Source organism: Canis lupus, chromosome 3 (genome assembly GCF_011100685.1).
Source record: "Canis lupus familiaris isolate Mischka breed German Shepherd chromosome 3, alternate assembly UU_Cfam_GSD_1.0, whole genome shotgun sequence".
NCBI lineage: Eukaryota > Metazoa > Chordata > Mammalia > Carnivora > Canidae > Canis > Canis lupus.
The window spans coordinates 72,759,945-72,787,156 of record NC_049224.1 but is presented as its reverse complement, the minus strand read 5'-3'; the positions used below and the strand labels follow the sequence as shown (position 1 = coordinate 72,787,156).

Below are 27,212 nucleotides of genomic sequence, written 5' to 3'. Positions count from 1 at the left end.
AGTGAAAATGTGAGCAAGTTCAGCCAAAACGGATAAGGTAGTAATTGGATCTGGTGGAAAAGAGATGAGAATCTAATGTCCTGGGTTCAAGTTCTGGTTCCTCAACTGGCTGCTCAGGTTCTATAATATTAATAGACGTGTAGTAAATGTTTGCTATCTCCTTTTAGAGATTCACTCATGTTTTAAGCTCTTTATGTGCATCATTACCTCATTCAAGCCTCACAACAACCTCACGGTAGGTCCTTTATTATGCTTTCTTTGCTGATGAGTCAACTGAACATGGGAGAGTTTAAGTGACTTACCCAAAGCCTCTCAGCTGAAACAATGGCAGCCCTAAGATTCGATCCCAGACAGTCTGGGCCCAGAATCCTTTTAGAGGCAATTAACTACTGTGCTATTCTGTCAATGTAAAAAAGTTAGGAGAGTGCACTGCGCTGGGCCTTTGATCATAGCAGTGCATGGATTTTGTAAAGGGCAAGTAGCATAACTTATATTAAGGCCTAAATTATAGGTGTGCATTTTCATTGTGTTCTCCCATAATTAGTCCTTCGAGGAAGCAGTGTTTAAAGATTTGTCCCAAATCTCCTTTTTGGGGAAGCTCTGAGAGTTTCCTGTAATTATGCGACTCTGTGTTTGCAGACGACAGCACACCACCCGAGCAGCATTATCACCCAGCTTTAGAGATCGCTGTTTACAGAATTCAGCATAATAACATTGATCGTGGGCTCACGAGTAAGAGAGAACTTGCTTCCATCCCAGATCTGCCACTTGGATATATGTTGCTCTCCATGCTGGGTTCCCTGGGTGGTTCAGTTGGTTGAGGGTCTGACTCTTGATTTTGACTCATGTCATGATCTCGGGGTTGTGGGATCGAGCCCCACATCAGGCTCTGCACTCAGCTCAGAGTCTGCTTGAGATTCTCTTCCTCTGCCTCTCCCCACACTCCTTGCTCCTACTCATGTGCTCTCTCTCTCTATTTTTATTTTTTTAACATTTTTATTTATTTATTCATAAGAGACACAGAGGGAGAGGCAGAGACACAGGCAGAGGGAGAAGCAGGCTCCCTGCAGTGAGCCTGTTGCGGACTCCATCTCAGGACCCCAGGATCATGACCTGAGCCAAAGGCAGATGCTCAACCACTAACTTACCCAGGGGTCCCATGCTCTGTCTCTTTAAAATAAATAAATACAATCCTAAAAAATAAAAAAATAAAAACCTCTCCATGCCTCCTTCCTCATCTGTATATGAGATAATACTAATAACTTTGTGGGACTATAAGGGCACAGTGGTAAGGAATTCATGATCCAGGGTAAGAGTCACTGAGTGCACTAGGTTTGAGGCAAAGAGGCATATGAAAATCGGGGGTGGTGCATTCTAGGAAAAAGGAACTTTGGAAGGCCTGCTTTGGCAGGGAACTCAGAGCATGTGATAGACTCCAAGAAGGTCAATGAGACCATCCCATATATTTATTAAGCAACTAGCATTTTTTCTATCCTCAAAGTCAGCATTTCTCTCTTTATATAGTTACATATATAACTAATAAAGCAAAAGTTATGGTTTTAAGGAAATAATCTTCTCTAAAGATTTACGTGTTGATTGTAAGCCTAAATTAAGTTCTTCTATCCATTTAACTAAAATCACAAAACAAACACATTGGATGTTCTTAAATGCATCCAACATCTTGAAAACCTGGTAAAACACACGCTAGTTTTGCAATGATTACAGAAATTATTATGCAAATCTTATTTTAAATTGTTAGTGTGGATTTAAGGTTGTTCATTCATCATCTCCATTGTTACCTACATTTTAATTCTTATTTTAATTTTCTGCTTTCCTGGGATTTCTATTTCTACATCAACTTATGGTTGCAACAATCATATAGATCATCCACACACAGACACCAAAACAAACAAACAAACAAACAAACAAACAAACAAAAAAACACCCCCCCTCAGACTAGCTCATTTTGCAGATTCTGTTATCAAGTGATTGATTCCTGGTAGGGGTACCCGGTCTAGCAGTTCCGGCCTGTGTAATTAATCTTGAGGTTAAGCCTTTTAGCCTTTTATCACCAAAATTTTAAGTTCCTTTTAAGTTCAAATCGATTTTGAGTTTTAGAAAACAGAAACAAATATTCTTTAAAGTTCTCACAATCTCAGGGCCCCTGGGTGGCTCAGTCAGTTAGGCATCTACCTTCAGCTCAGGTCATGATCCTGGGGTCCTGGGGGTCCTGGGATGGAGCCCCCACATCCCGCTCCCTGCTCAGCGGGGAACTTGCTTCTCCTTCTCCCTCTGCCATTCCCCCTCTTTGTGCTCTCTGCTGTCTCTATGTCTCTGTCAAATAAATAAATAAAATCCTAAAAAAAAAAAAAAAAACAGTTCTCACAATCTCTATTCCCCATCCTATAATTCAGCCATTATTATGTATGGACTTGGTCTGTCAGTTTAACTGGCAACTTAGGTGTACTTTATCAGTACCTCATTATAATTATTAAGTCATCTAGAGCCTTGTTGCTCAGAGTGTGGTCTGGGGACCAGCAGCATTAGCATCATGTGGGATGAAGAAGCTCAGCTTCACCTCAGACAAACTCACTCAGAGCCTGCATTTTAACCAGACATCCACCCACCCTGTGATTTGACTGCACTTTAAAGGCAAGAAGCACTAATCCAAAGAATTCATTTCCCCCTGCGAGGATGAGGGGTCAAACCTGCAGTTGGCACTCCCTTTTCAGTGCATGCAATCAATTTATCCTCTTGCAACCCACTCTTTCTTCTTCTTTTCTGACAGTTTGAGATTGTATTTTAACAGCTAAGATTTTCTGCTACACTAACCAAGAGTAGAGGGCCTGGGACTGAATCTGAGAAATCCCCACATTGAAGAAGGGGTTAGATGAGAAGTTGCCCAGAAAGCTGGGAGAAAACCAGGTGAGCTTGACTGTCATGGGAGCGCAGAGCAATGACCTTTCAAGGACATAGTATTTGTCAGTTTCTCTTATTGTGCTGACAAGCATGTAGTGAGCACTCCATAAATATTAGCCACTGTTCCTGCCATGGTTCGTAGTAGTAATTTAAGAATGAAGAATGGATGCTGTCTTGGGCAAGCTGGAAAAACTCAAAGAGCATCATCACAGAGGTTTTCCGCAACAGCCATTTACCCGGCCCCTCTCAGATGTGGAATGAAGAAGGGCTAATTTGCAGAATGACCTTAGAAAAAAACAAGGTCAGGGGAAATAGTCTATTCACTGGACTGTTTACATTTCCTTTGGACAGCAGGGTAGAAAATAACGTGCGTAGGTAAACTTACTTTTTCAAGAATGCTACAACTTTTCTTCCATTCTGTTTACTGGACATTGACCATAGAACTCTTTTTCTTTTTTCTTAAGATTTTATTTATTTATTCATGAGAGACAGAGAGAGAGAGAGAGAGGCAGAGACACAGGCAGAGGGAGAAGCAGGCTCCATTCAGGGAGCCCGACATGGGACTCCATCCTGGGTCTCCAGGATCAGGCCCTGGGCTGACGGCGGCACCAAACCACTGGGCCACCCGGGCTGCCCTGACCATAGAACTCTATGCATTTACTCATTTTTTTTTTAAACAAAAGCAAATGGTTTGAATGCTGTTTTCAAAATCCCCTGCCCAAGAGGAGTGAGTGGGCTAGTCCCGAAAGCCTGGGTGAAGAGTTGATTTCTCTGAGACCCTCCTGAAATACTGTTATGGTCTTGCAGAATTGTGCTTTGTTGGACATTAATCTGGCTAAGGGATGAGGAAAGAATAATGCAGGGACCTTCTAGAAAGGATATTGATTAGGACAAACTGATTCTAACAATCTATTTCATAGCTTGTTAATAGATTGTATTATCATAAGCATTTAGCTAGTAGCCAGCAATCCCAGACAAATGGATGGATCTCTGTAGATTTAATATTTGAGCTGTTGCATTTCAAACTGTTCTCTGGGTGTATGCCATCTCTTTAGAGCTGGTTAAAAACCGCAGATTTTACTTATGACGTTATCTTGAGTGTCTTGTGTGGGGACCGGCAGGGAGTTTACAGAGACACCTGGTGGTTGGTAAGGTGAAGTACCCTGGCTTTGTTAGAAAAAGAAAGGATCTGAATTGTGTCTAAAATTTGGGCCATTTTTGTGGTTGAGACTTTCATTCTTTCTTCTAAATCTTTTTTTGTAGGATTGCAGTTACATATTTTTAAAAAATGGACTTTGATTTCTATAGCCTCCAGCTTCTCTTTCCTTAAAGAGACCAGTGACTTGACCAGCACATCAGCTGGGCTAAATCTAACCAAGGGTAAGGCAAGAGCAAATCCTAAGGAGGTGCCATTCAGTAATGAATATATACAGTGTTTTTATGCAATATTTTAAAAAGTGAAAATTGATGCAAAAAAGTCATTATCAACAGAAAATGATAAATAGTCAAAATCATAATTAGCAGGATCAGTATTTTTTTTATAAATTTATTTTTTATTGGTGTTGTTTGCCAACATATAGAATAACACCCAGTGCTCATCCCGTCAAGTCAGTGCCCGTCACCCAGTCACCCCCACCCCCCGCCCTCCTCCCCTTCCACCACCCCTAGTTCGTTTCCCAGAGTTAGGAGTCTGTATGTTCTGTCTCCCTTTCTGATAGCAGGATCAGTATTGTTGATTTTCTCTTTTATTCAGGCTCTAGTATGGCTATAAAAGGCTCTGAAAAGAGCGAAGGTCTGATGGTCTTCCCTGATGGCCTATTCCTGCCCTGGCTCATCCATGGTCAGTGGATGCATGTCTACTCCCTCCCCCACCCCGTGGTTTCCCTTGTCTTTCCAATGGCTCTGCTGGTCTCCTCCAATTCAGATCAATGGTAAGGAGCCAGGGTCAAGCCAGGGTCAATGGCAGTGATAGGTGAGAAGAAGAAAAGGAGAATAGAAAATTAACAAGTGGCCCTGAGGGGAAAAAATTGGGAATTCTGTCTTCCAGTTTTCCTGTCTTATTTGTCAGGACTCTCTTTTCCACACCCTCATCCCAAAGAAGCTTCTCAGAAGCAGGCACGTAAGCCATTCATTCCCACTGAGTTGCTTTTTGCTAAGGATCTGAGCTCAGGAGGCTCAGGCACTGAGGGCAGTTGCCCAATGTTGCTAAAAAATTGTTGCTCTGGTGAGAAAGCCCCTTCTCACACCTTTTCTGTTTTGTTTTTTTTTTAAGATTTTATTTATTTATTCATGAGAGACACACAGAGAGAGGCAGAGACATGGGCAGAGCAAGAAGCAGGCTCCCCTCAGGGAACCCAATACAGGACTCGATCCCAGGACCTCGGGATCACAACCTGAGCCAAAGGCAGATGCTCAACCACTAAGTCACCCAGGCATCCCACATCTTTTCTGTTTTAATATGTCCTTTTGGTTCCCTCTGACCAGGACTAGGGTGGAGGTGGGGGATAAGTGAGGACCTGGGCCCATGGAGACATGCTGCTGCTTCTCAGGGAGCACACATTTGTATGAGCTGTTGGTAGCCCAAAGCTCCCAAAATACCCTGGGAAGAGTGTGACTTTGGTCTGCTTGGTGCTGCCTCTGCACTTCCCCTTCCCTTCCCCTTCATGAGGACCAGCAACTCAAAGTTATGGTTAACAGGAGAAGTGACCCTTCCCGCCTCCTCCCTGCCTGTCTGTCTCTCACCTAACCCTTGCCATCAGAGAGATGGTCACTGGAATTAGCAGGAAAATATGGTGTAATTGTAACCACATGAGCTGCTATGAAAGGAGAAGTAAAGCTAGTGGAGGGAGAACATACTGGGGCAGGAAGGGATCAGAAACTTAAGAACAAAAGAAATTTCAGAAAGTCCCAAGAAGGAAGGGGCCTTTGGGTCTCATAGATGGGGGGTCCTTAGCACATGGTGAAGAAAGACCCCAGAAATAAGAGGAAGCCAAGGGGTACTCATCCTAAATAACTGTGTAAAGTTTTATGGCTTTCAAATATATTCCCTGAGGAGGTTTCAGGGAGAATAGTGTGTGTCCTCTGACAAAGCATCGACACCAGAGCCTGCCATGATCCCCGGATCATTCACCTGGATGCATCGGATACCCTGTCTCATATATCAGCTGTTCTCCTGACCCAGAAAACTGCATATCCCTTATCACCTGCTCATGTCTCTTCATGAACTTGGCTCTTCTGTTGGCAACGTAATGGGTCTCTTTTTACCAATGGAGGCTTTGGTGTCTACTGGAGCCTGTGAGGTTCAGCGGGGGAATCATATTGACATTTATTGAGAGCCTGCCCTATGCTGAGTATGTGCCGGGCACTTTACCTGTTTCCTCTTTAATCCTCAAAATACCCTTTGAAGTAAATATTGTAATGATCATTTTTAACAAATGAGAAAACTGAGACTCAAAGAAATTATGGGACTTGCTCAAGCTCATATAACTAGTAAGTGGTGATCCTAAGACTTGAACCTGGGTCACAGGACTCCTCCTAATGTCTTCATGTTTCTCCTGTTGCGTTAGGTCAGCAGGGACATGGGAGAGATGCCATCACTCCCTCCTCCTGCATCCATGGCAGATGCAGCTATCTGAACTTGGCAGTTGCTCCCCTTGAGCTCGCGCTAGGTATTAGGCACAGGGTACATATACAGAAGTAGAAATTATGATCCATGTTCTCAAGGAATTTTGCTTTGACCTAGGTTAAAACACTACACAGCACTAGAGTAGTAACGTAAGGTTGTAAATAATCCCCTAGCCATAAGTGCTAAAAAGATTCTGGGAAGCTCATGAATCATAAAATCCACCATCCTTTGTCTGAGAGCTGGCCTTCTCCCTACTTTTTAATTCCTTGGATTCTGTTCTCATTTTAAATAATGCTTATTTATTTCATCAATAAATATCTCCTCTGAATCTGAGCATACGGCACAGAACAAGGCCCTGTCCCCACTCTCATGGAACTTAATTTCTAGTAGGGAGACAGACAACGAGCAAGCAGATACACACACACCTGCATGTACCTTAGCCGGTCATAAGTGCCATGAGAAAGGAAAACAAGGAATAGATATAGGAAGGATTGAAGTGTTACTTTGGGGAGGGTCCTCAGAGGAGGGCTTTCTGATAGCGTTTGAGCTGAACCAAGAAGGAAGAGAGAGAGGAGGAGTTGAGAGGATATGTTCCAAGGGCGCCCCAGGCAGAGGGAACCAAAGGAGCAATGATCCTGAGCAGAAGTGGTATGTTTGTGAAATAGCGAGGACATCAGTGTGGTTGGGATGAAGGAAGCCAGGGGAACAGGGTTAAAGATGGGAAATCAGAGACCTTGCTGTCACTGGTAAGGATTTGGGCTTTTGTTCTGAGCACGATGAGAATCCCCTAGGAGGGCTGAGCCCAGGGGTGACATGGTCAGACTTATGCTGGCCTTGTGTGGAGAATGGAATGTGGGGCAAGGCTTGCTGTCAGGAGGCAAATCTGGTGGAACCAGAGGGGGGTCAGTTAGGGCTTGAACCAGGACCCTGATGGTGAGAGGAATAGAGATGGCTGGATTCCAGAAATGCTGTGAAGCTGGAACAGCCAGGATATGTTGACCGACTGGTTGTGGGGTATTATGGTCTGAATTGTGTCCCCCCCACCCTTACATTTGTATGTTGAAGTCTTAACCCCTGGTACCTTAGAATTTGGAGATAGGATCTCGAAAGAGGCGGTTAACGTTAAGTGAGGTCATCGAGGTGGCTCCTAATCCAGTATGACTGGTGTCTTTATAAGAAGTGGAGATTAGGACATGGATACACTCAGAGGAAAGGCTGTGTCAGGATACAGGGAGAAGACAGCCATCTGCAAGCCAAGGAGAGAGGCCTCAGAAGAAACCAACCCTCGGGGCACCCTGATCTTGGACTTCCAGCCTCTAGAATGGTGAGGAAAAAAATTTCTATTGTTTCAGCCACCTAGTCTGTGGTTTTTGTAATGGCAGCCCTGGCACCATGTGAGAGAGAGACAGGAGTCCCAGATGATGCCCAGGAGCGGGGTCTGTTTTATGTCATTTTGGGAGTTGGCCATTTTTTTCACAATGCTCAGAAGCACCAAGAGAGGTTGTCCTGCTGGCTTTTGGCGTGAAGAGTTTCCAGTCTACTACACCTCTAGCAGTGCCAGAAGGCCATGGAGAAGGAGACATGTGCATTTACAAAGGGAGGCATGGCCCCACAAGAGCTATTTTGATGCTAGCACCCTGCTGAGATGCATAGCCCACTGCTCCTGTTTCCTACAGGTCCTCCTTCCTGCCTTTCCTGAATCCTTTTTGTTGTGATTTCACCTGCATTTCCCCAAGCCAAATGGATTTGGGTACAGTTGAGGGATAGGGGTCACCATCCTAGAAACAGAACAGTGCTCTGGGACTCAGGGAAATTGCTACAGCCGTGCCACCAGGCTCTGCCTGTCTCATTCATGGGGACCTAAGAGGGACATGTACTTCTGAAACACTCCCCTGCTCTCAGCCCCTCACCTGGCTGTAGCCACACTTTCTATCATCATGTATGTCACCCGTATTTGGGGACTCTGATTTCCTGCCCATGATGCTCTAACGGTCACCATGTGGAAGTAAGGAAGCTTCCTTGGACTCCAGACATCAAACAGGACTGCTGTGTGCTCTCTAGTTCCCAAGTGTTTCTGATTCTTCAGTGGAAAAGCTCATTTTATGTGAGAGCTCCCTCTCTCTAGTAATTTATATAGGCCCTTGGGCACCTGCACTGGAAGACAGTTTGGATTTCACTGGATGAGTGGCATTTGGTGTCAGCCCTGGCCTCACCACCCATCTGCCCACAGCAAGCTTGTGTATCATGACTCCCTTTTCCTTTGAGGGTCCTTCTTCTGGGATGCTGACCCCTATTGCAGTTTGCCTGAGCCTGGCTAAGTGGACTTAAGGATTTGATGATGTATATTAAAAGTAGCAAACTATAGCCGGCCATCTATTTTTGTAAATAAAGTTTTATTGGAACGCAGCCATGCTTATTCATTTACACCTTGCCTATGGCTGCGTTCACAGCACAGATGCAAAGAAGAGTAGTTGCTACAGAGACCATATGGCCTGCAAAGCCGAAAATATTTACTATCTGGCCCTTTACAGAAAGAGTTTGCCAGCTTCTGTGATCGATTTAGGTCGGCTAACTTTCACAAAGTGGGTAAGAGGATTAAAAAGAGTACTGCAAAAAATAAGTAAGAAAGTAAACAAATAAATCCACCATGGATCGACAATAATAGTAACATTGCAGTAAAAAAGGACAACAAGAAAATGACGGGGCTGTTATTCTCCCACCTATAGTATAATGACAATCCTCTAATTAGGCCCGTCAAGAGGTTGGGGATGGAGGAACCAAGAAATGGGTGAGAAGAATGATAGACAAGACACACACACACACACACACACACACACACACAGAATGGGAGGAATTGTGGCTACAGGTTACATGCCTAATTTTTAAAAATGCTGGGGTGCATTGCCCCTCTTTCATTATCACATATTTAACTCATTTTATGGCCAAGCACTGTTCTTAGGGATTCACATATCTTAACTCATTTAATTCTCAAAACAACCCAAGAGGCAGGCACTAGTATAATTGTCCCTATTTTATAAAAGAGGAAACTAGGGCATAGAGAGGTTAAATAATCTGCCCAAAGTTACACAGCTAGTAGGTGATGGGCAGGACTTGAATTCAAGCATTTGGGACCCCAGAGTGTATTGTCTTAAACTCTACACCATATTGTATTTCTTAATTATGAGAACCGAGACAGAAACAAACTCCAAAATGTTTGGAGAGCCCTGTCTTAGTGGGTAGCTCTTTGGGGGGAGACTTGGCATCCCAGCTGGCAGCCCTCACCCCAAACTCTGGTGCATAATGAAAGAATTTGGAGACCACTCCTTTAAAGGAACTTTGAGTTTTTAATTTTGAGATGCATGCCCTGGATGAATCCAACAAATGTAGAAAGTAGCAGTGAAATAGGTGTTGGATGCTGGGGCATCTCCTGAGAATTTAATGAGTTGAGAAGAATTGGTTAGCAGGTGTCACAGCTCCAGGACAGTAGAGAGGTCAGGCCCCTAGGGGAGAGAGACTAAAGACCTGGCATGGCTCTTGGTGGTGAGTTGGCATCCTTTCTGTCTACCCTCTCCCTAGGCCTCAGATATTTCATCTGTAAAACAAAGGAGCTCAGCTAGATGGTCCGAATGAGCTTTTCAAAAATTAAAACTATTCTGATTTCATATTTAATGAAATGGAGAGAAAATATTCATGTCATATTGATTTACAGGGGAGAAACCCTTTATCAGATATTATTTTTGACTTTGGCAATTAAAAAAATGCAGCAGCAGAAGGAAAGTGTTTGTCTTCTCCCTTCCCTCCTCTTTTGTTTCAGTAAAAGAATTTACTAGGGTTCTCTGTCAGGCAGGAGTCTATTCCAAGGGATGGAAACACTGCCTTCATTCTTCTGGAGTGGAGCCAGAGATACATTGGCCTTGACCCCAATGGGCAAAGGGTTCTCAGCAGTTTCAACTGAAAAGGGTTGAATAAGGTTGAGGGTGAGGAGAGGGGCAGGAAAGGATGAGAGACCATTCAAGGTAAACTGTGTGTGAACTACATTGCAACTGCATCAGAACACGAAAAGAGTATTTAGAAGCATCCTCTGCACTTGTGTGTTCATGAGCAAGACAGAGTTCTGCTAATGGCCCATGTCCTTCCAGGTCTCAAAGACATGACAACATGTTCCATGGGCACTTAAAAAAGATGGCTGCCATGTGAACCCTATCTATTTCTGCCTGGTTGGATGCTTCTGGGTGATTTTTCTTTTCCTTCATTGCGTATTTCTATGCTTCTTAATTTTTCTGCAACAAATATGTATCACTTATGTAATAGGTTATGTTAAAACTATGATTTTATGGAATGTCTATAATATCTTACTATCATATTTGGGCTATAAATTAGTGCCTCAAAGTTGGTCTGTCAGGGAGGATTTGGCTCCTGGAAACTCTGAAATGGCTGGAATACTTTGTGAACTTGTGACAAGTGACTGCCACTTCTCAAAAGGTGCAGATTTTTGAAAAGATTATTGTGCTCTCCAGAAATTCTTTGAATGATGGGTCCCCTTTTTCTGACCAGAGTATACTCCACTGGGTGGTGGTTTTGCACAGACTATGTGAGATACTGTTCAGAATTAGTACCCATGAGCTGGGGAAAGGTAGCTGTTGGCATGAAAATCATGAACTTCCAAAGTTCAATATTTGAGTGCTCTGTTAACCTGAATTAATATGCCAATGGATATGTCTGGTCCTAAGTTAATGAGGCACTCAAAAAATGGTGTATTCATGGGGCACCTAGGTGACTCAGTCAGTTAAGCATCTGTCTTCAGCTCTAGTCATGATCCCAAGGGCGTGGGATACAGCCCCAAGTCAGGCTTCCTGCTCAGTAGGGAGCCTGCTTCTCCCTCTCCCTCTGCCCCTCTGCCAGTGTGTGCTCCCTCTCTCACTCAAACAAACAAAATCTTTTTTTTTTTAAAGATTTTATTTATTTATTCATGAGAGACACACAGAGAGAGGCAGAGGCATAGGCAGAGGGAGAAGCAGGCTCCATGCAGGGAGCCTGATGCAGGACTCGATCCCAGGTCTCTAGGATCACACACTGGGCCGAAGGCAGGCACTAAACTGCTGAGCCACCCAGGGATCCCCCAAACAAAATATGAAAGAAAGAAAGAAAGAAAAAAAAAGGTGTTTTCAGAGGGTCCACATTTCTGGTTGGATATTTTATTTAGATTATTTTCATTGTCTGAGCCCCATTTTAGAAAATCACCCTAAAGCATACCTGCCTGCTTCTCAGCCTTATTTAGCCTTAATCCTAAATAGTGAATTCAACAGATTTCTTCTTCCACTTAATGTCTTGTAAATTATTACCACTATATTACAGGTCCATTCTTCATATAGTTTGGAGCTGAGTGGTTGGGTAAAGATAAGCAGGTCCCTGGGAAAACACCTAGTAGTTGTTTCTAGAATAAGTTTTAAACATATTTTCTTCCTCTGTTGAAATTCTCACTTCGTTCATACGTTGTTCTTTTGAAATGAATTTGGGTGGAGTTTGCTTTTAGTCATAAGCGTCTTTGCCCTAAGAGGTAGACTTGCCCCCCTGAAAGTACTGATTTAACTTGATTACATTAACATTGGAAGGTTAGCATCAATGGTTAGCTATTTTTAAAAAGTTTTAAGTGACCCCAATGAATGAGCTGAGTTAGTCAAAAGCAATCAAAGATCACCAGGGATGGTCACTTTCCAAGCAGTAGCCGAAGTAGCCAGCACCAAGTATTCAGACTAGGTAGTCATGCACCTGCCACCAGGGACTGCTCTGAGTGTCATGAGGAATTGAAGAAACATAGGTAGAGTCTCTAACCATGAGAAGTCATCACCCAGCAGCATCAAGTGCCATGTAGATGAATGACAACAAGGAAGAGAGGCGGTGTTAGCATGGTGAGAACATTGGGTTGGGACAGGTGGCCTGGATTCTGTCTCTGGCCAAGCACTGCTAGAGGCAAACCACTCACAACTCTAGACCTCAGTTTCCTCATGTGAAAATGAGGTATTCAACTCAATTTCAGAAGAGCCTTCAGCCTCTGAAACGCCAGAGCAGATGGTTTGTTGAAGGAGGCCTGAGGGTTTTCAGCAAAAACCGTGTCATTTGACAGGTGAGTCAGACTGGGGCATCAGGAAAATAATGTCTTCACAATCCACACCCAGGCAGAGGCAATGAGGAAACACACTTAGATGACGGCTTGAGTGTCTATTCCATTCGGAGGATAGATTCCTGAAGAGGGACAGGGTGACTCATCAGACGGCTGTAACCTGATGAAATAGAACTATCCAATTTCCTTGCTCTGATTCTAGGCAACCAAATGATCTTAATTTGGTTTTCCAAGGCAGTTTCCCCAGGCAAAAAGAGGGATAAGTTATGGCAATTGGAAATTGACATTCTTTAGTGGGAGCAAAATTAGATCACACGTGAGAAATGACTGTGAAATTAAATAAAGTGGCATTCAAATGCAAAGAAACAGCATCATTAGTTATGAATCATTTTCGTGCTGATTTTGGTTAGCCTTTGAACCATGTTTTTTTGTTTGTTTGTTTGTTTTTTGTTTTTTTTTTTTTTTGTTTTTTTTAGAGCTAGTGAACTCTGGGTGACTTGGTGATTATAGACATTCTGAATCTGCAAAATTAGAGGCAAAAATTACTAACACTTACATGGTACCTTTGCATGAAATGTCCCAGTAGCTGTGGGGGAGAGAGAATACTATGTTCCTGGTCTCTAGCTCAGGAAGGCTCAGTACTATAGGGCTGAGAAGGGTTCAGGCTTGCAGTCAAACCCAGGTCTTGGACTCCAAATCCTAGTCACAGTGCTGCTGCTTCCGAAGGCAGTGAATGCCCTTCTCCCATGTCCTCCCCCCACACTCACACACATTCCCACACGAGCTCTGTGCCCCATCTTGAAGGAATTGAAGCAGAAGGTACACTGTTCTGGAGATCATGGAATTGCTTTTTTTCCCTCTTCAAATGCCACTTGAAGCGCATTCATAGAGCCTTTCCAGAGGATGCCCCGTGGGAGGGTCTGTTTGGCTTCCCTTAGTCCTTAGACTCAGGCTAGGTCTCTTTGCTGCAGGTGTAGAAAGTGCATATCCTGCTTCGGCAATGTCTCAGAGGGTGTTGGGCTCCTACCTCCTTTCCTCTGAAACTTTGGTCTGGATGTTCCTGCTGAAGGTGGCTAGGGACCCTCAGCTGGGACAGCTTCCCCAGATCAGCACTGCCTGACTTAGCCCACCCAGGCTCCCGCAGGTCTGCTGACAGAGCTGTGGGTCTCGGATTACCAGAGGGGAGGGAGGGCGAGTCTGGATCTCAAGACTTCGGGCCCTATGTGCACAGTAAGCCTGAGCTCTCCATCTGTTTTGGTGAGACTGTGGCAGAGTGGGATCTTTGTACCCAGACCCTTCCCATTCACAGAGGGAACTGGAAGGCTGCTGCCTGCTGAGAATTTCTGGAGGCTCAGGAAAAAGATGAACTGGCCCCATTCCTGCATCTCCTTTTGCTGGATTTACTTTGCTGTCTCTAGGCTGAGAGGTAAGAGGCTGATGGGTGTGTAATCATCTCAGTTCACCTGGGGCCCCTTCTTTGGTGGGAGTGGGCCAGCAAACAGAACAAATATTCTAACTGCAAGGAAGTGTTCTTGCCTCTTCTTGACTGGCCGGAAAAATGACTCTCATATACCCAAAGCTTGTCCCTAGCTGATGCCAGGTCATGCCCAGTTCTAGTCCTCAGTTTGTTGTTCTTTACCTTGAAATATGCATGACTTTGAATGTTGATCCAGGTCCCTCTTTTTGAGCAGCTGTAGAAACAGCAGATGGAAAATATGCTCAGAAGTTGTTTAATGACCTTTTTGAAGATTATTCCAATGCTCTTCGTCCAGTAGAAGATACAGATAAAGTTCTGAATGTCACCCTGCAGATTACACTTTCTCAGATTAAGGACATGGTGAGTAATATTAAGTGGTGACTCTTTGAAATGGTGCTTAGGATGAAACTAACCGTGCTTTACAAAGAGATATCTTACCTGGAATTTGAGAGGGAATGAGAACAGACAGCAACATGAGCGGGCTGGTGGGGGAAGAGAATACCAAGGAAGGAAGCTCTCAGCGAAAATAATTTCACTAAATGTTACCTAATCCTGGCTATTAACAGTAACAGTCTTGATCATCTAAAAAGAGATGGTATCACATATCATATGGTTCCCTTTCTATGAAATGTCCAAAACGGGCAGAACCATAGAGACTTGAAAGCAGAGTTGTGGTTGCCAGAGGCCGTGGGAAGAACAGGGGAACAGTGAGTGACAGCTTGATTGTCATAGGGTTCCTTTTTTGGGGCTGACAAAAATGTTCTGGAATTGGATAGTGGTGATGGTTGCACAATATCATGAATATACTGTAAGCCACTGAATTGTGTACTTTAAAATGGCTAAATGGTGAGTTTTGTTACATGAATTTTATTCCTATTTTTCAAAAAAGAAAGGTGGTGTTTTAAGATGGCATATCTTTTTCAGTGCTTATGTGGGTTTAATTGCATAAAGTTATGAAACTTGAAAGACTTTCTTCTGTATGTTGTAGATATTTCCTGACCTTCTCATTAAAGTGGATCATCAGTTGATCAATTTTCAGAGAAATTTGGGCTGTTGATCCATGCAAAGATCTGATGGCTTAAACATCTGTCCACTTTACATTCAGAAAACTAAATCAAGCAGAAAAAAAAATATGGCCTTGGCAGTCAGTCAAAATGATAGATTAGAAAAGTTCTCATTTATTTAATGAAAGTAGATTTGTGTTCTTGGAATTTCTGTTGTGAAGAACAAGTGTTCTAGAGATGGAAGGCATTTGATTGAGGTGTCTCCTGGACAGAGTTATATCATGGTTACTTGTACAGGATGAAAGAAACCAGATTCTGACTGCCTATTTATGGATCCGCCAAATTTGGCATGACGCATATCTCACGTGGGATCGAGACCAGTATGATGGACTGGACTCCATCAGGATCCCCAGTGACCTGGTATGGAGGCCGGATATTGTGCTATATAACAAGTAAGTACAAGTCAGTCGTTTCTCAAGAATGAACTTAATGATTTAACAGAATTTAAACATAACGAAAAAAGAATGTTTAAAACATACCTGAAATTAAGTACCAATTCATGTACCTAGGCCCTGAAATGATGATCATAAAATCTTAGATAATAAAATAATAGGTTGTAAAAGCTTAGAGCTACATTTCCCTTTTGGATGAGAAACTATATTATAAGCTGTACTAGTTTCCTAGGGCTGCTATAACACACAAATTGGGTGGCTCAAACAGCAGAAATGTATTCTCTTCCAGTTCTGGAGGCTAGAAGCGCAAAGTTGGTTCCTTCAGAGGCTGTGAGGGAGAACATGTTCCATCCCTCTCTTCTAGCTCCTAGTGGTTGCTGGCAGTCTTTGTTGTCCTTGGACTTGTAGAAGCATCACCTTGATCTCTGTTTTCCTTTTCACATGGCATTCTTCCTGTGTGTTGTCTGTGTCCATTTTTTTCCCTTTTATAAAAACAAAAGTCACGCTGAATTAGAGGCCCAGTCTACTTCAGTATGACCTTGTCTTAATTAATTACATCTACAATGATCCTATTCCAAATAAGATTACATTCTGAGGTACTGGGGGCTAGGATTTCAACATATAAATTTGGGGGACTGGGAGACACAATTCGATTAATAACAGTGATGCTCCCTTCTCCTAGATCATGTATCAATAACAATGATACTACTCAGATTCAATCAGAATGGGCCAGCTAGTGGCTGGCCTGTGGAGTTTGGACATTGGAGGGGAGGATGGATGAACTAGATCATAAGATTAGCAGTTGCCCTTTCCTGGTTTCAGAGCAAGGGGCCTAGAGTAAATGGGTAGAAGGTTTATGTTTCTCAAACTGTAAAGTGCACATGAATCACCTGAAGAGTTCATTAAAATACAGATTCTGATTCAGTAGGCCTCGGGTGGAGTCTGACATTCTGCATTTCTATAAGCTCTGATATCAGTGCTGCTGGTTCATGGAGGAACCACATGGCTCTATCACAATTCACTTTCAGTTGCTCTATCACAATTCACGTTCAGTCCTGTTGGGTGGGAATGGTTCATCTTTGACTTAGAACAGGGTTAATGAGGGGCAGTTCAAGAGGGCTTTCCTGAGAACTGAACCTCCTGTGGGCATGGGTTTCTCTTCAGGAAGAAATACTGTCAGGTTGTACCCTGGATTTTAGTCTTGTCCCTTATTCAGAGAGCTCATCCAAGGGTCATGACCTATTGAATCATAGCACTGATCCTGCTGACTATTCTCAACTCTGAGTGGCCAGAGGGACCTTCCATATTCCTTTCCATGCAAGACAGCATTTCAGTGCTAGTGCTTTACTATTCCAGTTCACCCTTCTTCTCTCTCTCTATCTCTCTCTCTCTCTCTCTCTCACACACACACACACACACACACACACACACATACATACATACAGAAGGCATGAGAACAAGCCTTGTTGTCCATGAGCTCCTCTCATTCACAGGATGCAAGTAATCAGAGAATATAGTTGACATAGATAACAGTGTTCTATCCGTTGTAACATTTCTCTCTGGGAAACAAGCAGAATGCTGGTTCTTCTCTTCCTCCTGCTTTGGCTGGTTGAAGCAGTGACCAACTCTTACTAACATGCTTCTTTGCAAGCTTGTATGGTCACCTAAGTTAAGCCTACTCCAGCACCCCCTCATTCCAGAAGCCAGTAGTGTGTTCATGAGCTCACATAGACCTACTGTGGCTTCGGTAAATTCTGTCCCCATTGTCCTCCATTCCTCCCAGATCACTGGCCTTGAGGTGTGAGAGTTCTGTTCCCTGTCCTTTTCATGACACTGATTAATCAACTCTTTTCTGTTTCCCTGGCTTGACTCTTCAGTCTTCTGTTCCCTCCTGTCTCAGATTGTTCTGTTTCAGATCCCTTATTCTGCTTTGTATTCTCCTTCTCAGTAATGCCATAGTTTTATTACTTAGAGGAAATTCTAAATGTGACTATGGTTGGATGTCATTTGCCTTCCTATAACTAGCTAAAAGGAGACTAGAAGAGGGCTATAAGATCAGGCAAAGAAGGGACCTCGGTCATAGCCATTTCCCTGACCCTGGTCCTTCCAGCTGAACCCCTGGACCTTCAGATTCTTCCAATCCCACATATAATATCCTCATTATTTCTCAGAAGCTTGCCTAGAGCCTTGTAGACCACAAAATGGGTTTTCTGAATGGTGGTGGGGAGATGAAAGAAGGACATGTGGTAGTGATCCAGTAAGATGTGATAAAGATAGTTTGGGCAGGAAGATGACTCACCTCTAGATTCACCACTGGTGCCTGAATCCATGGGGCCGGGTTGGACTTGTTAGGGTGTGATCAGGATGATGATGGATCTGGAAGCTACTTACTTCATGTGAGGGGCAGTTGAATATGTTGAAGCTTAGTTTGGAAGTGAGAAGTCCTTGGGAAGACTTGATGGTGATGGTAGGCAATCAAGGAGAAAATAAGCTAGAGAAAAGAGAAAATTGCTCTAGAGGACAAAAACCAAGACAATGAAAAGTTAAGGGGAAGATAAACAATTTAAAAAATAATCGTAACAAATAACTTGAGCGATCAATATTCCCAAGAGGTGGTGAGCTCTTTAGCAATATAGTTGTTCAAGCAGATACTGGCTCTGTTACCAAATCAGTAAAGGGATAAATAAATTTGGGCTCAACATTCTGGTGAGGTTGTTTAAGTATATGGCCAATATAATGGTTAGTGCAAGAGGCTGCAAGGATTCCTGACATTAGATTGGGTAGAAACTGGACTACAGAAATTCCGAATATGTATTTATTATCAGAGAGTTCTACTGATTGGGTTTTTGTGTGCCACCTTAACACCTGGATTTTAGAGCTAGTGAGGAATTCGGTACCCTATTGTATTCAGAAAGATTTGTCTAGAATTTAGCATTAGGGTTCACTTAAGTCTTCTAGTGGTTGAGAAAATGGCAAACCAGTCAGATGAGATTTGAAGTAGAGGAGAGGAAGAGGAATAGGTATGAGGAAAATGATGATGAGTTTGGTGTAGGACCTACTCAGTTTGGGGGACCAAAGGAACACCCACATGGAGACAACCAATGAAGGGACTGAAAAGGCAATCCTCAAGTCTGGTAAGAGCATCAGGGAAGAGCTATCAAAAACCCTAAAAGCCCTAATAGAACTACTCAAGAAAGGAGAGAAAATGGCTTCCGATAAAATTGGTGAAACTCTTCACTGCAGACATTTACAGAAGGCACTTAAAATAAATGGTTAAAGGGGTAGGAGAAGTGAGAGACAGTTGTGTCATAGAAAGCACAGGAAGAAAGGATGTTTAGAAGCAACCTACAGTATGAAATGCTTGGGAAGAGTTGAACAGGATGGACCCTTAGGACACGTTTTTAGATTTGTGTGTCTGCAAGTCATGAATGACTTTTGAAAGATCACATGTTGGGAAGAAGCCAAATTACAAGAATAAAAGCAAAAAGAGGAAGTGACAGCAGCGTGTATCACTTCCAGTGTGTGGAAAGAGAGGCGGGATGTGGGAAGTGCCTGAGAGGAAGGGAAGTTGGCAGAGGAGACTGAGGAACAGCATTGGGAATGGTCTAGATGAACCAGAGAGAAAAAGAGGAACCAAGAGATGCAAAATCCTGAAGCAAACATGAGAGGAAAGGAATCACAGTACCAGTAGGGAAGTAAGCCTTGGAAAGGAAGAGGGGGTGCTAATTTTTTATTTGGAAGTGTCCAAATAGATTTTCTCTGATGCTGAGATCTTTCCTCTTACACCAGGGAAGGTAGGATGAGTGAGTGATATTCTCAGTTCACCAGAGTGCTCACTACTATTACAGCTAAATATACATTTCTTATTGTTACAGAGGATGGGTTCAGGGATTTTTGAAAAATTTCATCTTGCTATCTTCACAAAGACCCATATTAAAGATCCTTCTATTTAAACCCTCATTAAAAGACCCTCATTAAAAATTGAGCGTTAACTGTAATAGTCTGATTTGGTTCACTTCAATCAGACCATTACAATTAATGTGGCATCCAATTTTTAATAAGTGGAAAAAGTAATTTAAAAATTATTGATCTAGCACATCTTCTGGCAGTCTAATGTAAGGAAAGAGAGGATAAATGCAAAGATTCAACTACAGGGATGTTCACCATAGCATTGTTGTAAATGCAAAACCTGGATATGACAATGCTGAACATCAATGGATTGGTTGGATAATGGCATCTCTTTATAATACAAAGGAAAACTATTAGCCATGAAAATGATGTTGCAGGAGATTGTGAATTAATAACTACATTTTAAATTTTGTATCATCCTTTTTTGGGGAAAATTAACTTTTTAATTTCAGGGTAATTTTAGATTTCCAGAAAAGTTGAAAAGATGGTACGAAGAGTTCCCATATATCCTTCACCTGGTTTCCTCCAATGTTACTATTAATGTTACATCAAAATAACACAGCACATTTGTCAAAACTAATACAATATTATTAATTAAACTATAGGCTTTATTTGGATTTCATCACTAATGTACTTTTTCTGTTGCAGAATCCAATCCAGGATACCTTACACATTATATCTAGACCTAATATATTTTGTAGGGGAAAAAATTATAAGGAAGATTGGAAAATATGCATTAAATATTAATAAAAACTTATTAGTTAAGATTGTAAGAATTAGAAACTGACGTTAGCTACCTTCTGAAAAAAGAAATTTGTTGTTAGGGTATGGTACAGCTCACTGAATTAAAGGGGAAAAAATCAATACCCAGTTCTTAGAAAGAACAGACTGGGACTGCTTTAGAGTTTGAGACAGCAGGGATTATTGAGCTGATTTGTTTGTTTGTTTGCTTGTTTTATAAGGAGGCATCACCAGGGTGACTGTTTTTGCTCTTTGGATCACTCTGTTTAAGATCTAAACTCCAGGAAGAGTGAATCAGTTGGATGTAGCTCAGGTCACATGCTAATCCTGGCCAGGGGAGGCTGAAACACCTTGATCAATATTTCATCTGCCTTGCAATGGTGGTGGAGAAAGTCATTTTCTAAAGGAAAATAGAAATTCTATACCCAGGCATAAATGTTGATTAAACAAAAAGAAGAAATATCTAGAATAAATTATAATCTCTTAGATTATGGGTCAATGAAAAAGATTTTATTTATTTATTTGAGAGAGAGAGAGAAAAAAAAATGGGTGGGAGGGAGAAGGAGAGAGAATCTGAAGCAGACTCTACACTGAGCATGAGCCCGGTGCAGAGCTGGGCCCCATGACCACAAGATCATGACCTGAGCCAAAACCAAGAGTCAGATGCTTAACCGACTGAGCCACCCAGGTGCCTCTGGGTAAATGAATTTTTCCTGCATTTTTCAAATGAACATGTACAATTCCAACAGCATCAAAAGGCTATTTTAATATTCTTGAGCCCAAAGTTAACAAAATCAGGTAAGCAGAGCCTCCCAGTTAGATTTTAGCATTGATGTGTTTATTTTTTATCTAGATGTTTGAATCATTATACCAGGACTAAGAGAGTGGCTTGGAAATGAAGAGAAAGGGATATAGAGCAGAGATGCTTTAAGAGAAGAATCCAAGAAAAGATGGCCTTGAGTAGTTACAGGAGATGGAGGAGAGGGGAAAATTGGAGTTGATTCCAACTTCTAGCCAGGGTGGCAGGGAGAGTGGGCATCCATTGCCAGAGACACTGAAAGGATGGGCACAGGTCAGTGAGCTGTCTGGAGTAAGGAAGTTGATGAATTGTCTTGAGAAGCAGCTTTCATTTTCCCCCTCTGACCTCCAGGGCTGATGATGAATCTTCCGAACCTGTGAACACCAATGTGGTCCTGCGGTATGACGGGCTGATCACCTGGGATGCACCAGCCATCACCAAAAGCTCCTGTGTGGTGGATGTCACCTATTTCCCTTTTGATAACCAACAGTGCAACTTAACCTTTGGCTCCTGGACCTATAATGGCAACCAGGTGGACATATTCAATGCCCTAGACAGTGGTGATCTCTCCGACTTCATCGAAGATGTGGAGTGGGAGGTCCATGGCATGCCTGCTGTGAAGAATGTGATCTCCTATGGCTGCTGCTCTGAGCCTTACCCAGATGTGACATTCACTCTCCTTCTGAAGAGGAGGTCCTCGTTCTATATCGTCAACCTCCTCATCCCATGTGTCCTCATATCTTTTCTGGCTCCCTTGAGTTTTTATCTCCCAGCAGCCTCTGGAGAAAAGGTCTCCTTGGGAGTGACCATCCTCTTGGCCATGACTGTATTTCAGCTCATGGTGGCAGAGATCATGCCAGCCTCAGAAAATGTCCCCCTGATAGGTGAGTTCAAGTGTCTTATACTTTGAGTCTAGGATTGTAGTGAGTGGGATTGTATCTGGTCCTTTAAACTCAGTTAAACCAATAGGTCAACTTCAGACTCAGTCATACTTCAGTTAGTGTCTTCAGCTGGCATCTTTGAATACAGATATGGCTGTTTTCCAAAACTGGTCTTATGGTCTCTGGGTTTACACAAAAGAGGAAGGAGGGGCAATATAGTTCAGAGCAGTGGTTCTCAAAGTGTGGTTCCCGGACACAAGGTGCAGCATCATTTTCGAAATGCAGACTTTCAGGGCCCACCCCAGACCTACAAAATTAGAAACTCTGGGGCGAGGCCTGGCAATCCGTTTTAACAAGACCTCTGGCTGATTTTGATGCACGTTCTGTTTCGCTGGCTTAGAAGTTAAGGCCCTGATTTTGAAGTTAAAGAAATCTGCATTTGAACTCTGATTTCACCTCTCATTTCTTAACGATCAATCTTAGGCAAGTTATTTAGTCTTTTAGTTCTGCTTTGTCACCTGGAAAGCATGTGTAATTACTACTCATTATGTCATTGCTTAGCGTAGAAGGTGGCATATGGTAAGTATGCCATAAGTAGTGACTGTTATTATCTTTTCACAGCACGGGATCTCTTCTCAGGAAAGAGTGGTAAACATGATAGAAATGGTTGACTAGATTTTTCCGCCCATCATCTACCCTTAATAGAATAATCTTTAACCTTTATTGGGTGTGGAAGAAGTTGGGAAAAGTTGGTAAAATGCAGGTTCCTACACCCAAAGAGTTTGATTTAGCAATCTTGGGCAAGAATTGGGAATCTCAGCCGATTCTAGGATAGACCATATTTTCAAAAGTCTGCACTAATAAAATGTCCTTCTAAGGATAGGCAAGGAGACAGAGACTATGACACCTGCCTCTCACAGAGACTATGACACCTGCCTCCCCTTCCTTTCCTTACCTTATTTTTTAAAGATTTAATTTATTTATTTGATAGAGAGAAAGAGAGCACAAGTAGGTGGAGAGGCAGAGGGAGAGGGAGAAATAGACTCCTGGCTGAACAGGGAGCCCAATGTAGGACTTGATCCCAGGACTCTGGGATCATGACTTGATCTGAAGGCAGATACCTAACAGACTGAGCCACACAGGTGCCCCTCCCTACCTTATCTGAGACCCCTTCTCACACCTTTCATACCTGCAAGCTGCCACCAAGGACCTACTCAGCTCCAACATCTCTGTTTCAATGACTTGCTCTTATAATAGATGCTTACCAGAATCAGAAGCTAGACCTAATTTTTTATTTTGTGAAGTAAACATGAGGAGGAACTTCAGAACACACAGAGATTTAAAGACCAATATGAAAGGGATACTGTATTGCCCTTTTATCCTCTACGGAATCCAGTATTACTTGATATTCAGACATTACTACGTTGGTTTCCCTGTTTGGAGATTTCTTCCTTGTTATGTGCCTCCAAGCAAAAAACACAGACACACCAACACATGGACACAAATACACACAGACACACATCTTTTTGAGAAGTGAACACAGAAAGTTCTCTCCACCCCTCTCCCCACACCACTAATAAAGAGAAAGAGGTATCTTGGCATTTTTATTACCTCTATTGAGACAGAAATGATTGACAGTGATGACCTGTAATCATAATCCTACTTGAGGCAAGACAATTGGCAAATCTCTCTCTCTTCTTTAGCAGTGACATTCAAAAGCAAGCTGGCTGAAGTTATAAAGAGAGATGTCTTGGGATGTGTCTCAGGAATTTTGCAAACATTACTTGTTCTGCTCCTATGATAATACAAAATGTGTCTTTTCAGAAACAATGTACACAGGAGCGTATGTTGATAATCACAATTTGTTATTTGCAGCACCTCCAATCTTATAGAAATGTGTTTAAGTTTTCTGAGTAAGTATAGCATTTGATCTAAGCTTCTGGCCCATTGTCTTCATCATATTAAGACAGGTCTCATTGATTCTTGGTTTATTTTGACCTTTTAACAAATACTATGTGGATGGACAAACATTATCAAATGCATTGTTTTTATCTGTTAAGATCATCATCTTAGTTTTCTCTTTTACCTCATTAATATAGTGAATTAGGTTTTCTGATGTTGAGTTAAACCCTGCTTTATCATGATGAATTATTTTAAGACACTATTGGATTTAGTTAGTTAGTAATCTTTATAAGACTTTCTCAAATACATCCATAAGTAAAATGGCCCTAATACTTCCTTTCTTGTTACTTTTGGAATCAAGGCTAAACTGACTTCATAAAATAAGCTAGATAGTTTTCTCTCTTTTTATATTTCTACAACAACTTAACTTGCATGATATGAATTATCTGTCTTTTAAAAGTTTGGTAAAACTCTCCTATAAAACTAACTCTGGGGCTTTTCTATTCCAATGTTCTTTCTTCTCACACTAAATTTGGTGTTGTCTGTATTTCTAGAAATTTATTCTAGGTTCTCAAATATATTATTGTACAGCTATTTATAATATTATTTTATTGTATTTTAATTTCTATTGTTATTTCTTCTTTTACAGTCTCCCTTCTTCTCCCCCTCACCTTGCCTCTATTTTTTTTCTTTTTAAACTTATTTTACTTAAATTCAATTCATTAACATATAGTGTGTCATTAGTTTCTAATATAGAGTTCTGTTATTCATCTGTTTCATATAACACCCAGTGTTCATTATATCATGCACCCCTCCTTGATGCCGTCACCCAGTTACCCCATTCCCCCACTCCCCCCCTCTCCCACAACCCCCAGTTAGTTTCCTATAGTTAAGAGTCTGTTATGGTTTATCTCTGATTTCATATTATTTTATTTTTCCCTGCCTACCTCTATGATCCTCTGCTTTGTTTCTTAAATTCCACATATGAGTGAAACCATATGATAATTGTCGTTCTCTGACTGACTAATTTCACTTAGCAAAGTACCCTCTAGTTCCATCCATGTTGATGTAAATGAGATTTCATCCTTTTTGATGGCTAATATTGCATAGTATATATACACCACATCTTCTTTATCCATTCATCTGTCGATGGACATCTGGGCTCTTTCCATATTTTGGCTGTTGTGGACATTGCTGCTAAAAACATTTGGGTGCATGTGCCCCTTTGTATCATTATGTTTGTATCCTTTGGGTAAATAGCTAGTAGTGCAATTGTTGGGTCATAGGGTAGCTCTATTTTTAACTTGTTGATGAACCTCCATACTGTTTTCCAGAGTGGCTGTACCAGCTTGTATTCCCACCAACAATGTAAGAGGGTTCCCTTTTCTCTGTATCCTTGCCAACACTTGTTATTTCCTGACTTGGTAATTTTAGCTATTTTGACTGATGTGAAGTGGTATTTCATTGTGGTTTTGATTTGTATTTCCCTGATGCTGAGTGACATGAGGCATTTTTTTCATATGTCTGTTGGCCATTTGTATGTCTTCTTTGGAGAAATGTCTGTTCATGTCTTCTGCCCATTTCTTAACTAGATTATTATTATTATTATTATTATTATTATTATTATTATTATTTTGAGTGCTGAGTTTGATTAGGTTCTTTACAGATCTTAGATACTAGCTCTTTATCTGGTAAGACATTTGCAAATATCTTCTTTCATTCAGTAGGTTGTCTTTTGGTTTTGTCAACCTACTTACCTCTATTTTGTGAGTGACTTTATCAAAGGTTTATTAATCTTATTCTTTTTTCAAATAGCTTTTGTTCATCTTTTTTTTATAGGTTTGTGCCTTTACCTTTATTATTTCTTTTCTTAATTTTCATTTTTTCATGAATATTTGGTTTATGTAATCAAATGTTAAAGACTAATAGTGACACAGTGTCTACTTCCTTATCCAATAGTAATGAGGTCTGAAGACAATTCTGAGAGCTGCCTGAGATCATTATTTGTTGAAAGTGGAATTTTTTCACATCATGATCTCAGCAAACATTTAGAAACCTTTAACACAATGTAAAGGACAGTGAGGAGAACTTTACATGGACTGTTTCAATTAAGCTTCATCCTAGTCCCACGAATTAGATCCAATTATCATACCTATTTTACAGAGAAGGAAGCTGTAGCTTAGCAGGATGTTAAAACTTGCTCCAAGCCACAAGTCTAATGAGTGACAGGATTTGAATCTAGGAAGTCTGATTTAGAAATTTATACCAGTAACCATTAGTGTATACAGCTTCTCTAGAAAAGGTGTTTGTATATTTTTGAGCCAAATGTGAAGACAATTTTAAGCTAACTTGGTTTTGGTTATTTTCCAGGCAAATACTACATAGCCACAATGGCCTTGATCACAGCCTCCACCGCCTTGACCATTATGGTGATGAATATCCACTTCTGTGGGGCTGAGGCCCGGCCAGTGCCACACTGGGCCAGGGTAGTCATCCTAAAATACATGTCCAGGGTTTTATGTGTCTATGATGTGGGTGAGAGCTGCCTTAGCGCCCACCATGACAGGGAGCGAACTCACCTCACAAAGGTTTATGGAAAACTTCCAGAGCCAAATCTGAAAACAGACAGAAACAAAGACCTTCCCAGAAAGAAGGAAATAAATAAACTGTTAAAGAATGACTTGGGGTGCCATGGTGAGAACCCACAGGATGCTGACAGTTATTGTGCACAGTACAAGGTGCTGACAAGGAATATTGAGTATATTGCCAAGTGCCTCAAAGACCACAAGGCCACTAATTCCAAGGGAAGCGAGTGGAAGAAGGTTGCAAAAGTGATAGACCGATTCTTCATGTGGGTTTTCTTCATTATGGTGTTCGTGATGACTGTTTTGATCATCGCAAGAGCAGATTAGTGGGCATTTGTTGTGTGGAGATAAATCAATAAAATTCCCTGTGATCTACTCTACCACTTTTCCAGGTAAGATTTACACACATACACACATACATGCAAATGTATATATGTAATTCATATATAAATAAATACATAAATAAACATATATATAAAATTGAGGGGTTATGTTTACTTTAAAAAAAAAAAGATTTTATTTATTTATTCATGCGAGACACAGAGAGAGAGAGGCAGAGACACAGGCAGAGGGAGAAGCAGGCTCCATGCACCGGGAGCCCGACGTGGGATTCGATCCCGGGTCTCCAGGATCGCGCCCTGGGCCAAAGGCAGCACTAAACTGCCAAGCCACCCGGGGCTGCCCTACTATTTTTTTTAAGTAGGCTTCATGCTGGGTGTGGAGCCCACTTAAATACTGGCCCAAACTCATGTTTAAGACTGGAACCAAGATCAAGAATTGGCCACCCAACTAACTGA

General features: G+C 41.8%; 1 protein-coding gene across 1 annotated transcript; it reads left to right on the top strand.

The window, feature by feature from the left end:
• Nucleotides 1-13,471: 13,471 nt before the first annotated feature.
• Nucleotides 13,472-26,877, top strand: CHRNA9 (cholinergic receptor nicotinic alpha 9 subunit). The gene is made up of 5 exons (XM_038532113.1): nt 13,472-14,091; nt 14,357-14,502; nt 15,444-15,598; nt 21,399-21,931; nt 26,201-26,877. The coding sequence occupies exons 1-5, from the start codon at nt 13,887-13,889 to the stop codon at nt 26,740-26,742; spliced, it is 1,581 nt and encodes a 526-aa protein (XP_038388041.1). The 5' UTR covers nt 13,472-13,886; the 3' UTR covers nt 26,743-26,877.
• Nucleotides 26,878-27,212: the final 335 nt, after the last annotated feature.

Excerpts from the sequence above, each read along its gene's own strand:
- CHRNA9 (XM_038532113.1), top strand. The coding sequence starts at position 13,887 with ATGTGCACAGTAAGCCTGAGCTCTCCATCTGTTTTGGTGAGACTGTGG. Across the intron at positions 14,092-14,356 it reads TGCTGTCTCTAGGCTGAGAG|CTGTAGAAACAGCAGATGGA; the intron begins GTAAGAGGCTGA and ends CTTTTTGAGCAG. Across the intron at positions 15,599-21,398 it reads GATATTGTGCTATATAACAA|GGCTGATGATGAATCTTCCG; the intron begins GTAAGTACAAGT and ends TCTGACCTCCAG.